We start from the raw sequence: 15414 nt of genomic DNA on the forward strand, positions 1-15414 counted from the left end.
CTTAGTATACTTAAATTGCGATGGCGCACCTGTCCGTCGATCGATTCCTCCTTCGATCCCTCGGATCAGTGCCATCGACACCGGTATGCGTTTCCCAGATGACCTTCTACTTTCTTTTTACCGCTTCTGTTTTGCAATTACCTCACGTATTGCGATTTTGCGTACCGTGCATACGCGATCATGCGCGCCCAATCGAAATGCGGCTTACATCAACGTCGTATATCAAATAACATTTCATTGTATCTGGATGGATATATATTGTGTTTTATACGCGGGACAAGAATTTTTGACGCGCGTGCTTGTTTTGCGCGGAAAGAAATGATTCGAATCCGGTGCCGCGTCAAGTTTCGTATGCACGGTGTCGCTGTCATTAATGAGAACGAAATTACAGAGGTGGTCCACTATTAAAAAATATTTATCGAACGGAATTCTTTGGATTTTCATTGCCGCAGACATTCAGGAACGGTATCGGAAAAGGTGGAGACAGGCTTTTTAATTAGTGCAGTGTTTTATGCGCGTCCCAACATACATATCCCGCCATGTTCTCTCGAATCTGAGGCGCGTCGTCCTGTAATAATAATTACCATATCGAGAGCTGTTGCACTGGAAAAAAATAACTTCTGCTTTCCTATAACGAATTCTTTTGCATTGCAACGGGATAGTCTCAGTTTCGAGTTGGCCTGGTACTAGACACATGTCAGCACTTTCGTACATTTATTTAAAAATGATTGAAGTGCAAATGAAGTACAGATTTTTATTTTCAAGAGCTTTTAAAGTCTTTTTTTTCTAGTTTCACGATTTCGTAAATAGTGATTTGCATCGTTTGAATCATTAGTGTTGACATGTTCATGAATCGAAGCTTAATCTCTAAGTACACTTAACCCATTAACCGGGCAGGCAGATAAAATATTTCTCTGGCGTCCGTAATTTTAATATGCGTATAACTTTCATACGTTAAATTATCGTAACATAGTTTCATATATATTAGTATGTAGATGTAACTTATACATATGTAGATATAGATATATATACGTAGATGATGAAAAGTTCATCCAAAAGTGCATCGATATACAAAAAAAAATGGCACGGAAATACATATATAATTTTCAATTAAATAAACTCAGGACAAATTTTTAGATAATACGATTTCTAATTTATAAGCTATTTGATATAGAGACGATTTGTGTATATTATAATGTACGGTGCTTTTGAATTCGTATCATATTATCATATACGATAATTTTAGATAAGACTTAGATTATTAGGCTACAATGAACGTAGTATATATAATTATAGCATTAATGTGTTATGAGAAAAGAGAAACTCGGTTAAAGGGTTAAATAATAGGAGGCTTCATGAGATCGCGCTCAACCACTTGAAGTATAAAGACCATCCTCGAAGAGAAAAACTCTCGAACCCTCTATCCAACACTTTCTCTCTCCTCTCTTAATTCCTTTTCTGTCATCTCGTACTGTCCTCGATACCGTTGCACGAAACTCGCTCGAGAGTTTCCTCCAGAGGAGTGGCACTCGAGGGAGAAACGTGCGTTTCCAGAGATGAAACGAGCTCTAACGATCTTCCTTGCCTTTTTTTCCCTCTCCACAGACGTCATCCCGATCCCCAAATTCAAAAACGTCGAAACCGGAAGTCCGACCTTCATTCCCAACGGAGACGCAGCCCCTGGTCCCCAACGGTTCTCCTTGACCCAGCACACGAATTATCATCCCTATAGGCGCTAGAAAGATCGTCGTCCGAACGGCCGAGAGAAACAGGTTTTCATTTAAGTGCGCGAGTAAACGGGAAAGGGGAAGAAATAGTGCGTGAGAGTGGCCGAAAGCGAAAGACGAGTGCAAGAGAATGGGTGTAAGAATGGACGCGCGTACAACTTCCGGCCGGAAACTCACCTCAATGCGCGTATCACGTGCCGGTTGTATCTCCATAGTTTTGATTATATATTACAATTTGTTAATTTTATAGCGGTGACTTTGAGCTCGTTTCCAGCAATCGAGATGGCGCGCGATCAGTAAGATTACCGAGTAAGGATTAATTAATTAAATTAGCCAGAAGTAAGTGCGCTCGGTTTATACAGTAAGATTACCTAAGCCACCGTCACGTATGTTAGCTGTACGATTTTCATTATTAAGCTAACATTAAATTTTATCGCTTAACCTTTAGAGTGTAGTATCTTTGTAGTAAGTCTTAAGGTGTGTCCCGCTTTTTTATGGATATACATGTGTTATCTTTAATCGTGACGATGTTTCTATAATTGTTCTTAAGTAATTAAACGTTAAAAGTATAAGCCATAAAAGTTAATATCCGTTTAACGCTTTTCAATTATAAATGCTATACTTGAAATAACAACGATATTACGATGTTAATTATGGTTTTCGAAAAAAATTTCACTTTTATTATTATTATTTTTTTAGATATTATCTAATTTTGCTTCTAGTTAGAAAGTGGGATGGAATATTTTGAGTATGAATTATTAATTAAACCGACTGTTAATTATTCTTTTCACATCGTTGGATTAGTTTCAGAAAGTAACGATTTCTTTTCGAGTAGACATTTGATGTCGAGATACTTTTCTAAACGCGAAAACGCGTGTCATACATACAGATAAGATTGAATTGAAAAGCGTTAAAGGGGAATCGATAAAATCGCGTTGACGCTCCGGTTTTATGCCTGCGCCTCGCCGTGAACGGGGATCGGTAAGGTCGGTGCGAACGAGTTGACCCGTTTTTCAGGCGTCCCTTTTTTGCAAATTAGTCACAAACTCGTCGCGATCCGAAACTCGTCTGGAGGTCCTAAAAGCCGCCGCTATGATGCACGCTCGGATCTCTCGGATACGGAAAGAAGATGTGTGTAACCTCCCTTTCGAGATCTATAGATCGATGATATTAATTCAACCCGTTTGCTCTCGAGTTTTCAAATTATCCTCAAAATTCCATTCGTCTATCCATCTATCCATCCATTTGTCCATTCATCCCATCAATCCATTCATCTATCCATTTTATTCATCCATCCATTCATTCATTTAGCTATCTATCTATCTATTCATCTACCCATCCATTCTGCCCTTCAGATCGTTTTAGAAGCGAAACGTATTCTCTGATCCTACATACAATACCTTTAGACTGCTTTCTCCCATTTTTACTTTTGCTTGCTCCAAATATCTTTCCTCTTCTGTCTTTTCTTCTTTTTGTTCTTATTTTATTTTCTCACGTTGCTATCTTTCATCTCTATATGCTATATGATGCATATTTGCAGAATTGATTAAATAATTATAAATTCAAGCGATCTAAAAAAAGGTAATATTAATTTCTGCATTTCTTATTATTTATTATCTTTTTTTCATTTAAACAAATATTTCTTAAAGAAATAAATTCTATTAAAAACTATGATTGAAAATCTGAAATGCTTGTATCATTAAATATGAATTTGCAATTTTTTTCCATAAAGTGTTTACTTTTATATAGTGGATCATACTTTTTAAATACTTGTAAAGTTATCTAATTAATTTTGTTTATTTTTCAATAATATCGATTCCTTAGATTAATTTAACCAAGGCCGTCTTTATGATCGCAGTGTGCTATTACTAATAATGAAAAACACAAGTTGTAAATATTATTTTATTATTAAATTGATAATTATTTTATCTCTCAAATATTCATTATCGACTTGATTTGGAGTTTATGGAAAGTTTAGATCGCTTTAATTAGTCTGTTCATTCTCCGTTCTAACATCTTTTTCAGCTAACTCCGACAATCTTAACTCTTTGCAATTCTATATCACGTTAGAAACATTACCGTATATCTCCATGTTGCTACGATGTTCCGCACGAAATTATATACTTTTAACAACATGGAAATTAACACGAACATCTGTATCTAATCATTTGAACTAACTATAATAAATACTTAAATGCACACTATATGTTAATAAATTATTTAAATAATTGATTGATAATTTATTAATGCTTAAATTTATATCAGATTTATGGTCGATGACCATATCTGTAAAGGATTTAAACGTGCAGTAGTGAAAGTATTAATTTGTCAAAGTTTTAACTACTTTTTTCATTATTCGTGATTTGGATTGCAAGAAGTTAAACTTCCTCCGCTTTTCACACGCTCGGATCTTCCGTTCGAGGATCAGTTTCTTGAGTTGTTGTAGAATAACGCGAGCCACTGCTCTGTTACCACCCTCTCCGATTACGTCCTCTTGCCACGTCCTGGCACGCAGTACTATGTTCTTTTATGCGATTCTATACAGGCGCCAGATATGGGTCGTCGAGCGTTCCTGCTGCGCCAGGAACTGACAACTACGGCGGTGGGCCCCAAAGGGGTTATACAGGATCCACGTCGAGCACCAACAATTATCATCCTTATCGTCGCTAAAAAGGAATGAGACAAGAGAAGCCTTTGTCTCGGCTCGAGACTCTCCTTCCCCCCTTTTTTTTGTTGCTAACGTACATTCGTACGCATACTTACGAGATACTTTAATACCGGTAATAGAAGACACATGCTCTATTTTACTTTAAGTCTACGTTGGAGAAACCCGTGGACGGAAAGAAGATCGGCGTATATGGTATAACTTCGTGGGACGTGCGGAATGCGCGGCGAACGCGCAATTGAAGAAGGGGCAACTTATTGTGTTTGCCGTAAATTTGCCCGACTTGTATAGGTGTACACAGCAGAGTGAAAGAGAAAAATTGCGGAACTCGCGACGAAAAGAACGTAACAGCGATGTCAAGTAGATTTAAGGGTTTTATACGACACTTCATTGATTGGTGCCACTCGCGAGGTCGTATGTCGGAGATACTTTTATGTACGTGCAGCGAACTCCCGATTTGAAGTTGAGAAATCGATTTTAGACCACTTGACTTTTCGTCCTGAATACATCTCGCGTACCTAAGACGCATCGTTCGAACTTTCGAATGTAGTCAAGAGAATGCCACGATTTTTATCAATCGAAATTGGACATTATAATCGCTACTGATTATTTTCTACAAATTTCTAATTTTATATATTGGATAATTATAAAACATGCGAGGTGTGATGAAAAAATATGGTGAGTGTTGAGGTAAGAAGAAACCTATTGCATTAAAATACAAATTATAATTAGTCCCCCTCAACATACTTTTCCTCGCTTTTAATACATTTATCCCATTGCTCTTGTCTCTTGCTAAAGCAGTACTGGCAATTCTCTTTCGTAAGTAGTTCATAAACGTTTTGAATCAATTCAAAACATCGAGGCAGCCACGACAGCGCAACTAAAGTCACTTATGAAAGAGGACTTCCAATACTGTTTTAGCAAGTGGCAAGAACGATGGGATAAATGTAGAAGCGAGAGGGAATATTTTTGAAGGAGATTAATTGTAATTTATCTTTTAATGTAATAAGTTTCTTTTTATTTCAATATTCACCGTATTTTTTTATCACTCGTATATATAATATGAAATATAGTGATATTATATATACAAGATAATGACGATAACTTTTCTACAAAAAGTTCAAACTTTTCCCAGTGGAGTAACTTTTAAACAATCTAAACTTGCGAAATCTGATGCATTCGTTGACGAATAACTCGTGAGGACTTATCAATGATCTGTCATTAATAAATTTTTGGCAGGTACAAAACTCTTAAAGCGATTAACTTCTTTGTATGGTTTTTTAATTTTTTTTTTATTATTTCGAAACACATGCACGTTTGTATGTCCTGCGTTCGGATTAGGCGGCAGACACGAGCGAGCTCGGCGTCTGGTTTTTCAAGGCGGTGGGCAAAGCCCACCGAATAGCTTGCAAACGCATATTAACGTCGCTGCACGATTGAGATATGCACGCAAGTTGAAACTGTACCGCGGACTAGTGTAAGAAAAAGCAACACGTCTTTAGCCTTACGTCTCCCTTAATCGAAAAGCGCTGTAAAACAACGAGGAAACAATCAGTCGGACCGGCAACAAACCATTGCGTTGTAGGAATACGTGACAGCGATACCGTAAAAGGACAATATCTTTTTTTTATCTGCGTGCTGTCTAGCTCGGGAGATCGACTCTCTCTCTCTCGAGGACTCCGGTTTATTAGGTTTATTCTCAGCGGACAGCATTCGTCCTACCGTGATAAGTCTCTTTCGAGTTTTTCACTTTCGTTTGCGGACGATCAATTTGTCGCTTCCACCTCTCCGCCCCCCCTCCCCCCTCTTACGTGTTTCTTTCCATCTATAATTGTCGCGCGCGCGACGACAGCGTTAGAATACAGAACCTAATACTTTCTTTTTTTCGATTTCTGCCGTAGGAAGTTTATTTACTAGGCGTCCTGTTCAATTTACTGACTGGATGACGTGAGGCTTGTGGACTCGAGGTAAAAAAGAAATGTGAAAAAAAAAACGCGTGTGAAGTTTAATTGCATTGTGAGCACATATATGACCCGATTGTTTCGACGCGATCTTCTCGATATCTCTTTTTTAAATTTCCTCTTCAGCGGTTCGCCTCGCTTAAAAAGTCTCAGCATCCGGCGTGAATACTTTTTTTTTCCCCGATTCTTAGTTGAATTCGAAATCATGTTCACGTAGGGGAATTAACATTGTCGTCTGCAACGTTATTAACGAGAATGCAACAGTGCATCGATTTGCGTGATGGATATTATTTACGGATTATTTATTCATTTGAAATAGATTGCTTTTTTGAAAGGCATGGAAGAGTGTATCGTATACAGAAATCCGGAAAAAAACCGAACTAATTTATGCATTTTGATATTTTGAAAGTACGTTCGAATCTGCATTTGTTTTATAGACCTCTCACCGTTATTTCGAGACCTTTCGCAAAAGACGTCGTAACGAATGCGCAGATTGTCCTGCAGCAAAAAAAAAATAGCATAAGGTCAAAACGCCAAACGTATTTACTAAAATTGCGATAGTGGTCTAAGAAATAAGAGTAGTGTTTTAGATAGACGGAGATAACATTCATACGCATATACAATTATACATATTACGCATGTAATCGACTGTAAAATAGGGGATGAGGAAAAAAAGTAGGCTCTCGAGTGCGTCTACGAGATGCGCATTGACTTAAGTTTCGTGATGCACCTGCGTACATCCGCGATAAATTTTGAAAGAGATCCCGGAAGATTTGCGACAACGAAGGAAGACACGCATTAGGATACGGTCGTATTGTATAACGCCTGTAATGATAACATTGACTAAAAGAGTCTCATAGAATAATCCGTCGCGGTACGACTGCTGTTGATGGCACCATCTCCCTTTCTACTATTCGCCACTTCGATACTATATTATTGTTTATAGTATTTTGTTATATACTGCGAACCAAGAAGCTAGCGACAAAATGCATTCTTTTATAGTATAGAATAATTGATATTCCGGATTAATAAACGTTCACATTTTAATAGAAGCACTTGGAGTTGTCAGTTACGAATTATCCCGTCACTTTGTCTTGCTCGTCATCCTACCTCGATCTTTTCTTCCCTTCAGCTCGATTTCCTGTTTGTAATTTCGGGAGTGAAAGATGCGTTCTTTCTTGAAAAATTGAATTTGTTTATCAGTACAATTTATTACAAGTAAAAATAATTTTATAAATCTACTTTTGTTCTACACATATATCACATATATCACATAATTTATATAATGTTTGCAACAATGATATAATACGACGATATACAGAATACAACGATTTATTACATCAAGACAAGATATGTACACATTGTTGTAAAATCGTACTTTCAGAAAGCAGCTTCGGAAGTCCATGATTTCTTTTTAATCCATGCGGTAAGTATTTAATTTCTACGCTATCTTCCGCATTATCGCTTTATTAATAATTGATTCAATTTTATGAAAGAATTAGGTACAGACAAATGCAGAAAAAGTATTTTCGCATTTAATTATTCTCGATATTTTTTAATCACGTATAAGTTCGTCAACGTTATAAAATTATATAAGCTAAATATGATGAAGAGGAAATGACTTGCTTTCTCGCTTACAAATTTATATATTACGCATTTGATTTCGTGTAAAATAAAAAAAAATTTCATAACTTTTAACTTACATAATTTTGCGAGATGCAAGATAAAGTACGTATAATGTTGTCGTTCGTAGTTACGTCTAAATTTGTAAGTTTCAGATATGTAGATTGTCTCTCTTTCGAGAACCGTGCAGCGATAATCGCTATCGATTTTATATTATATTCTTCATTCGAGGTCTAATCTCTAATAAACTGTTATCACATCGAAAGCCCTGCAAAATTTACTCTCACACTTAATCTATGCGTTTATTAATATTATTTCGAAGATTCTCTACGTTCGAGTATTACTTTGATTTTACAATTGTACCGCTTTTTTTCGATGGCTTCTGTGTACTAACTGTACTTTTTGTCTCTACCAAGTTACGGACAAGTTTCTCTCTATAAAAGAATCGCGAAGGTAAAAACGGAATCGTGATAGAGTGCCTGAATTAAGATTAGCTTAGGACGGCTTGATTTCGTACGTATAATTGTTCAAATACTTCATTTCAAGTATCCTTCTTTTTACACGTATTGTTTGTATATAATTCAGATACCTTCTTGATTGTTGTCACGTCGTGTAAATGATATTGTTTAACCCGGTGACGATGTAGCGGGTCCATAGATTTTTTTATTCTACAGCGAATGAAGCTACTGTATGTACTTAAAATCTTCAATCAGCTTTTCTTGAATACGACATGATAAGACAGGATATGCAATCCGCCTGGTCCAAAAATTTGTTAAGTAATAATTCATTTCACGAATTTTGTTTTGGATTTTTAAATCATGTGATTTTTTTATATATAATACCGATAAATTAGCTTTATTGACGACGAGTTAGCCTTATTCACGTAGATTCGAAGTTCAAACGTTAAATTTTGACTAAAAAAATTTGTATGTATCGATATAAACTCCGTGTCGAATTACGTTATACCTGATTATATATTTTGTAAAGAAATTCTTAGTCTTTCAAAATGATAGTGACAGCTATATCTGCGTCATAAATTATACTGGTTTGTTAAATTCCTAAGAATTTGCGTAACATTGCATGTCGTTGGTACAAAAGGCATTTACATACAACTTCGTATATACTTTTTTTTTATCTTCCTCGTAAATCCTTCGTTAATGACGTTTACCAAGTTCGTTGAACTCTCCCCATTACAATACAGGTAAGTTTTCAGCAACAACAGCTATTACGTCGTAAAGTACGACATCCATTCGTTCTCATATGTATGTGTGTGTGTGTGTGTGTTTGTGTGTAAAATTTACGTATGAGCTTGGCACTTGTCGATATTCACGCGATGGAGCATTTATGACAACGTTGCCCTTTCGATTTCGCCTTACCGTCCTCCCCCTGCTCCATCTGTTTGCGAACCGAATCTGCAAAATGAGTGAAATGGAATTTCATTGCGGGAAATAGAATGAACAAATAGAATTTCACTGCAGGAAGTCAATATGAAATTCAATCTTAAGATATATTACGTTTGTTATTGTTATCTCTGTAAACGCGTCAGCTGCGCGCTGTAATCCGTTGTAATCCCTATGAATAAGGGTTATTTTTACTGCTCGCGGTAAGGAGTTTGTTGAGATAACAATCGGCTACATAACTATATAGTAATGAAAAAAACGGATTTCTATATATATATATATACCGGCAACTGCTTTCTTGTCCACCGCTGATAAAGCCTCGCAGAGCTCTTTCATCAGTGGCACGTCTGGACTCAGTCCGGAGGCCCAGATCATTAACATTCGAAATCCGTGCTCCTTGTAACTCGAGGGACCTACAATTGGGGCTTTATCGTCCTTTTCATAAGGCTGTTCTATATATAGGAACGCATTATAGGAACATCGAGGTACAAATTCACACGTACAATCCGCAATTAATTTTACGATCATTTTTATCATATGTTACTATAAGAATTTTTATTATATTTATTATATGAATGCATGTTTATTAATATCTTCCGAATTATTATCTGAATTATTATCCGTATTATGAGTAATCTCATATTTTGTACCTCGATGGCTTAGATCTAAGTTTCCAAAATGATTTTTATTTCGCGACTACTTCTTTCTATCTTTAAATGACAATGATTTCTAAAATTTTTAATTATGAATTTTAATTAATATCCGAAAGAGCTAATGATATAAAATATGCATTACAATAAGTATGAAAATCAGACATATGTCAAATAATTTTGATGTTTCTTTTGAGAATGGAATAAATTACGATATATAACGTTACACATCGATTTACCCGTATACTGATGCTCGATAGCTTTGATCTGTTCGGGGGTGAAGGTCCAGTGAAGGGCTAATTTCTTCCAGTCTCCAGGTGCCAGCTGCTTGTAGGCCAACTTCCAAAGAACGGATCGCACTTGTTCCGAGAGGCGGCCGTTGTTGCTGGAGATGCTGCCACCGCGCGATCCTTCCCTCCACCATCTTCGCGCCGGAGTCAACTCTCGTACCTCCTTATCAGAATTTGAGATCTCCTGAATTTCAATTTTTTTTATTTTTGTTATCTTATCTAATTTTAATTTAACACGCACAGAACAAATAGAATGTAGTGAAACAACATATTCGTGTTGTTTCATAATTTAGACTCGCATCGAATTTGTGTTTTTTTAATTGAAACTATATTTAAAGCAATATAAAATTTGCATGGAACAATGGATAAAATAATTCAACAAATTAATTTAATAAAAATACTCGTATAGATATTGCCACACAAGCAATCTAAAGAAATTGAAATTGAAATTTTTTTACGATTGAAATTTGCGAGATATTGTTACCATCATATTATTTGTGCTTTTTTTTTTATCATCATCGAAGTTTTAAGGTAGCTCGTAAAGATAGCTTGACGTTCAAAAGACATTTAAGCGTCAAGCTAGGATAAGCCGCAGGTCAAAAGCGGCGTCTACCCAGACGCAACATGAAAGGAAAGGCGATCGACGCTGAACGAAATTCTTGTAACTTACGACGGGTGTGTGTGTGTGTGTGTGTGTATGTGTGCGTGTATGTACCTACCGGGATCGGATAATCCAATCTGGCGGTCTTAATGATCATGTCGACGATGGCCGTGAAACTGCCCCTCGCCGCAATGTAAAGTGGCGTACGGCCGCTCTGCAAACGTCAGGATAAACTTCGGTTTAACTTTATTATCGAGTTTGCGACGGTTGCTGTCGATCCGGCACCCCCTATCGCGTTAACCGCAGCGCGCGCTAGCTGCTGGATCTACGAATAAGGCGTTCGGGATTCGGGGCTTTCTGCAAATAGCGCGAGTCAATTTCCACGTGGCACGTGTCGCATATTGTCGACACAGAAACGACACCCCCCCCCCCCTCGTGCCGTGCACATGCGACGGACTTTTCGTCCAATGTGTTAATCAAGAGTGGGATGTTATATTATTGGAGCTTGTGTCGTGAGATTGAATCTTTTATAGCACTCTCTTATCATCTTGCAGCGCTTCTACCAAGCAAAAAGTTGTAAGGAGCAGGATATACGTCGAGGTAACTTAAGTCATTAAAGTTTCGTCATTTTGCACTTCGCACGTGCGAATTCCCACCAAGTTTCTAATTTTTTATTTTGCGGGTATAAATACTTTTTATTAATATCACCGACATTTTTGTAACCGCTGGTCGGTATTTAGCTTTGTTCATTATGTGGAACTAATATAGTGATTGCTAATAGTCTCACGGTAATCACGTTATCTTGATTGAATTTAAAGCATTGCAACGTTAGGAGGTCATCGTTAAAGCAGATCTGTTAATTAAGCCAGACCATAAAAAGAATCTAATAACAGGCAATATTCAACAGTTACCTTGTTAGCTTGTAACAATATTTCAGCGTTTCACTTTGATTTGCAGAGATTTAATTAGAGTAGCTTTTTAATTAACTCCTGCATCTCTGCGAAACTTTCTTTCTCACGTCGTAAAAATTGCGATTTAACTTATCAAGCGGAAGCAGTAATTAATTTATAAGTAAAGTTTAATTGATTATTGAATAATTTGTGCTCGATTATAATTCTGCCGTAATGCGAGGCTCTAAATTCATACTCATTCGATAACGAGACAATATCCATAAATGATTCATTCAAGCATCGATAATATGGTTTATATGGAACGCAAACGTATTCAGTTAATTATATCGTCAAAGGATATAACGCGATAATATTCAGTTTCACCTACGTTGTCCAGTTCTATCTACGTTGAACGGCATTTACCTGTTCTTTCTGCTCGATATTCGCACCTGCCGCAAGAAGTAACTCGCAGATATCCGTATGTCCCATCTCGGCCGCAATATGTATGGACGACTGTAGCCTCTAAAAAGCAAATCGATAGGAGATGGAAAAATCAAACAATCCATGTTGTTTCAGGTTTTCCGATATCGAATGTCGTTGTAAAAATTGTAATTTTCAGCTTGGAGATTGGCAAGCGTAACATTGCTCGCGTTACGAGCTTGTGCAATCTCTTATTTCTCGCGGCATTAAATAATATACGATGATTTTATTAAGAGTTTATATGAAAATGTAGTCCAGTAGATTTACGTACCAGATTCAAACAATTGAGATCGACGCCTTTGTTAATTAATATCTCTACCGTTTCTACTTCGTTGTTTTGGCAGGCCAGATGCAATGGTGTGTTACCGTTCTGCAACAAATAACGAAGAATATTCCGTGACGATCCATGTATTTTTGCCTCGGTGAAAATTCCTTCGCGCGTCTTTCTTTTCGTCGATTAATCTTATTCATTGCATCGCGATTACGTGCCCGCGATCGAACGCGCCGAGGTATTTCGTATACACGATAATGCATCTACGAAATATTGTTAGCCGTCGTTATGCATGCAGCAGTCTCGGCACGGATTATATTTGGAAATACGGTGGTATATCTTTACCTTACACTGCTTGTTAAGATCGGCCCCGTGCTGAATCATGGAGTCGAGTATTCCTTTGCAACCCTGGCTTGCGGCGACGTGGAGAGGAGTGAAACCCTCCTGGAGATAGTTGATATAGATTAATCGTACGAAATAATGACCACGTGATATACGAGGTATGCGTTACAAAATAATGATCTACCGTACGATGAAAATTTATTTTTATACGATTTATCCACACACGAATACGAAGCTTTATCCGTTGAGTAAAAATGTATAGGAATATTAATAAAACTCGCTACATCAGGAATTATTCTGCATTTTTTTCAGTTATTTTGAAAATTTAATATTAACGTTTTTGGGTTTATACGTGTAATTCCGTTTATCCCAGTGTGAGCCCTCGTTCTTTTTTTATCTGTCCTATAGTAAGTGGACGTAATCGCTCAATTATTCTATTTACCGCGTCGATTAGCTCGGTGTTCGCCCCGGCCTTTAATAATAATTGCGCGATCCCTGTGTGCCTCGTTCTGGTAGCTACGTGAAGCGGGGTGTTGCCGTCGTTATCCTGGGCGTCTACGTTCGCTCCTAATCCTATAAGGACCTCAACCGCGTCCAAATGCTCCTCGGCGCAGGCACAGTGCATCGGCGTTTGTCCTTTCTGGAAGTGAATCCAGATGGGGGGAAAAGTTCAATTAGCGCTCGAGCGACTTCGATATGTATTTTCATTTATAAGAAAAAAAAATGCGACTATCACATATTTTCCCGTACTTGCGACATAGGTCGCTCTTTTGATCTCTAGCACTGACACATATGCATCTCTCAATCATTTTCAAAAGCAAGTAGAAAGAATTTAAAAGAAAAAATGATTTAGAGCTCATCGTTCAAATAATAATATTTACGTGAAAGAAAACACAACATTTTTATATGACATACTCTGCATACTCTTTGCAGTGAATGATAGAAAAACATGTTATTTTAGTTTCTCTTGTTTTGCAGAACGTTTATTCAACGAATGAAAACTCCGTGTGGAGTGACAGAGTAATATTTTTCGTAAATTTCTTGAACCATATTACATTTTACAAACTTTTGGCAGTGACACGATGTTAAAAACGGCTTGTTTGAAAACTCTAGATATTACAATAGTTTTATTAGTTCTAAAGGTGTCCCTCTGTCTGATTATCCGTTACATTCGTTGCACAGGTTGCACGTGTGATCTAACATCGTGCAATATCTTGAACACAATACAAATTTGCGTCATTAGAGTTATCTATAACGACGCCTATCAATCTTATTGCAGGAAAGGAAAAACTAAGAGAACTCTTTTATTTAAAGAAACTTTTGGCAAAAGTTTTAGTCTGCAGCGGTACTATATATCGGCATTGCAGTGTTTGCAACGAAAGCTAAACGTCCCATTGAGACATCTCTTAGGTAAATTCGTATCAAATCAATCCACTTCCGATATTTTCTGTTACTACAAATAACAGATTATCAGATATATATTTGCAATATACATTAATAATTGCAAATTATTGTAATTTGATACAGAATTTCGGAGGGATGAAAGTGACAGAATAAATGTTATATTGGAATATCTTTCGAAGAGACCAATTTAAAATTATAAAATTTATTAAAAGATATAGAGATAGATATTTAATAGAAATTATATAATACGAAATTATGGTAATTAGAATTATAGAAATTTGGTAATTATCAATTATTATATATCAATTTTTCAGGAAATATTAATACGTGATTATTGTTACTCGCAATTATTTCAATAGACCTTAGTTTTTTCAAATCGGCTTTTTGCAATCGACATTAAATAGATATTTCCGATTTAGGGTGGTAATAATTTAATAGATTCTACGAGAGAGAGAGAGAGAGAGAGAGAGAGAGAGAGAGAGAGAGAGAGAGAGAAATTATAAGACAATTATAAATTGAAGGACTTGTTGTAACAATGGGCTAATTCACATTTGATAATATTTTATAAAAACTTTAAAGTAAAGAAAAAGAAAAAATGAACTCTAAGGTTCATCGCTTTAACTTTGTAGTTTATTTTCTCTCCATTGTTACAAAATGTGAGTCAGCTCACATTTGTTGCAGCAAATCTTTCAATTGCATCGTTAGAGAATATTGATATGTACTTATCTTTATCCACAATTATCCCAATAGATCCTACGGCTTTACTTAATCGGCATCAAATCGATATTTTCAAAGGGATAGAAGTGATTGATTGCCCAAGAATGATTACAGCAAGCCGGGCGGCGTGTAAAAATGGAGCGGACCGCCGCGCCTATCTCTTCTAAGGGAAAATTAGAATTCCGCGCGCGGCAACGAGGAGAATCGAGAAGGGATACGCGAGTAAATTGAATGAGAAAGCAAGTATCCAGGATACGGGGAGATGAGAGTCTGTTTACAAAGGCTTCCGTAAAATGTACTCAAGCTGACGATTGGTCGAGTTTCACAGTCGCGGAGACCCTCCTCGGGGATTGCGCTTGCCTCTCGATAAGGGCACTATGGCAGTCGACATTG

General features: G+C 36.8%; 2 protein-coding genes across 7 annotated transcripts in view; one reads left to right on the plus strand and one right to left on the minus strand.

The window, feature by feature from the left end:
• The window catches only part of LOC105453382 (heterogeneous nuclear ribonucleoprotein 27C), a 39558-nt gene extending 32153 nt beyond the window's left edge, over nucleotides 1–7405 (plus strand). Inside the window, exon 7 of one of the 3 annotated variants that reach the window (XM_011695288.1) lies at nucleotides 4273–7405. In XM_011695288.1, coding sequence (XP_011693590.1) covers nucleotides 4273–4397 — 125 coding nt within the window. In that variant the 3' untranslated portion in view covers nucleotides 4398–7405. Of the gene's footprint in view, nucleotides 1–1605; nucleotides 2247–4272 lie in introns of those variants that run through there. The other 2 variants (XM_011695287.1, XM_011695290.1) reach the window with 2 other exon arrangements.
• A 134-nt stretch (nucleotides 7406–7539) lies between these two features.
• Nucleotides 7540–15414, minus strand: part of LOC105453383 (ankyrin repeat and death domain-containing protein 1A-like) — a 26634-nt gene continuing 18759 nt past the window's right edge. Inside the window, exons 7-14 of one of the 4 annotated variants that reach the window (XM_011695294.1) lie at nucleotides 13343–13540; nucleotides 12904–13002; nucleotides 12559–12657; nucleotides 12231–12329; nucleotides 11036–11131; nucleotides 10266–10479; nucleotides 9661–9828; nucleotides 7540–9388 (exon numbers count right to left, since the gene is read on the minus strand). In XM_011695294.1, coding sequence (XP_011693596.1) covers nucleotides 9303–9388; nucleotides 9661–9828; nucleotides 10266–10479; nucleotides 11036–11131; nucleotides 12231–12329; nucleotides 12559–12657; nucleotides 12904–13002; nucleotides 13343–13540 — 1059 coding nt within the window. In that variant the 3' untranslated portion in view covers nucleotides 7540–9302. Of the gene's footprint in view, nucleotides 9389–9660; nucleotides 9829–10265; nucleotides 10501–11035; nucleotides 11132–12230; nucleotides 12330–12558; nucleotides 12658–12903; nucleotides 13003–13342; nucleotides 13541–15414 lie in introns of all 4 variants that reach the window. The other 3 variants (XM_011695296.1, XM_011695295.1, XM_011695293.1) reach the window with 3 other exon arrangements.

This window comes from Wasmannia auropunctata, unplaced genomic scaffold (genome assembly GCF_000956235.1).
Source record: "Wasmannia auropunctata unplaced genomic scaffold, wasmannia.A_1.0 LD336000.1, whole genome shotgun sequence".
In the NCBI taxonomy this organism is placed as follows: Eukaryota; Metazoa; Arthropoda; class Insecta; order Hymenoptera; family Formicidae; genus Wasmannia; species Wasmannia auropunctata.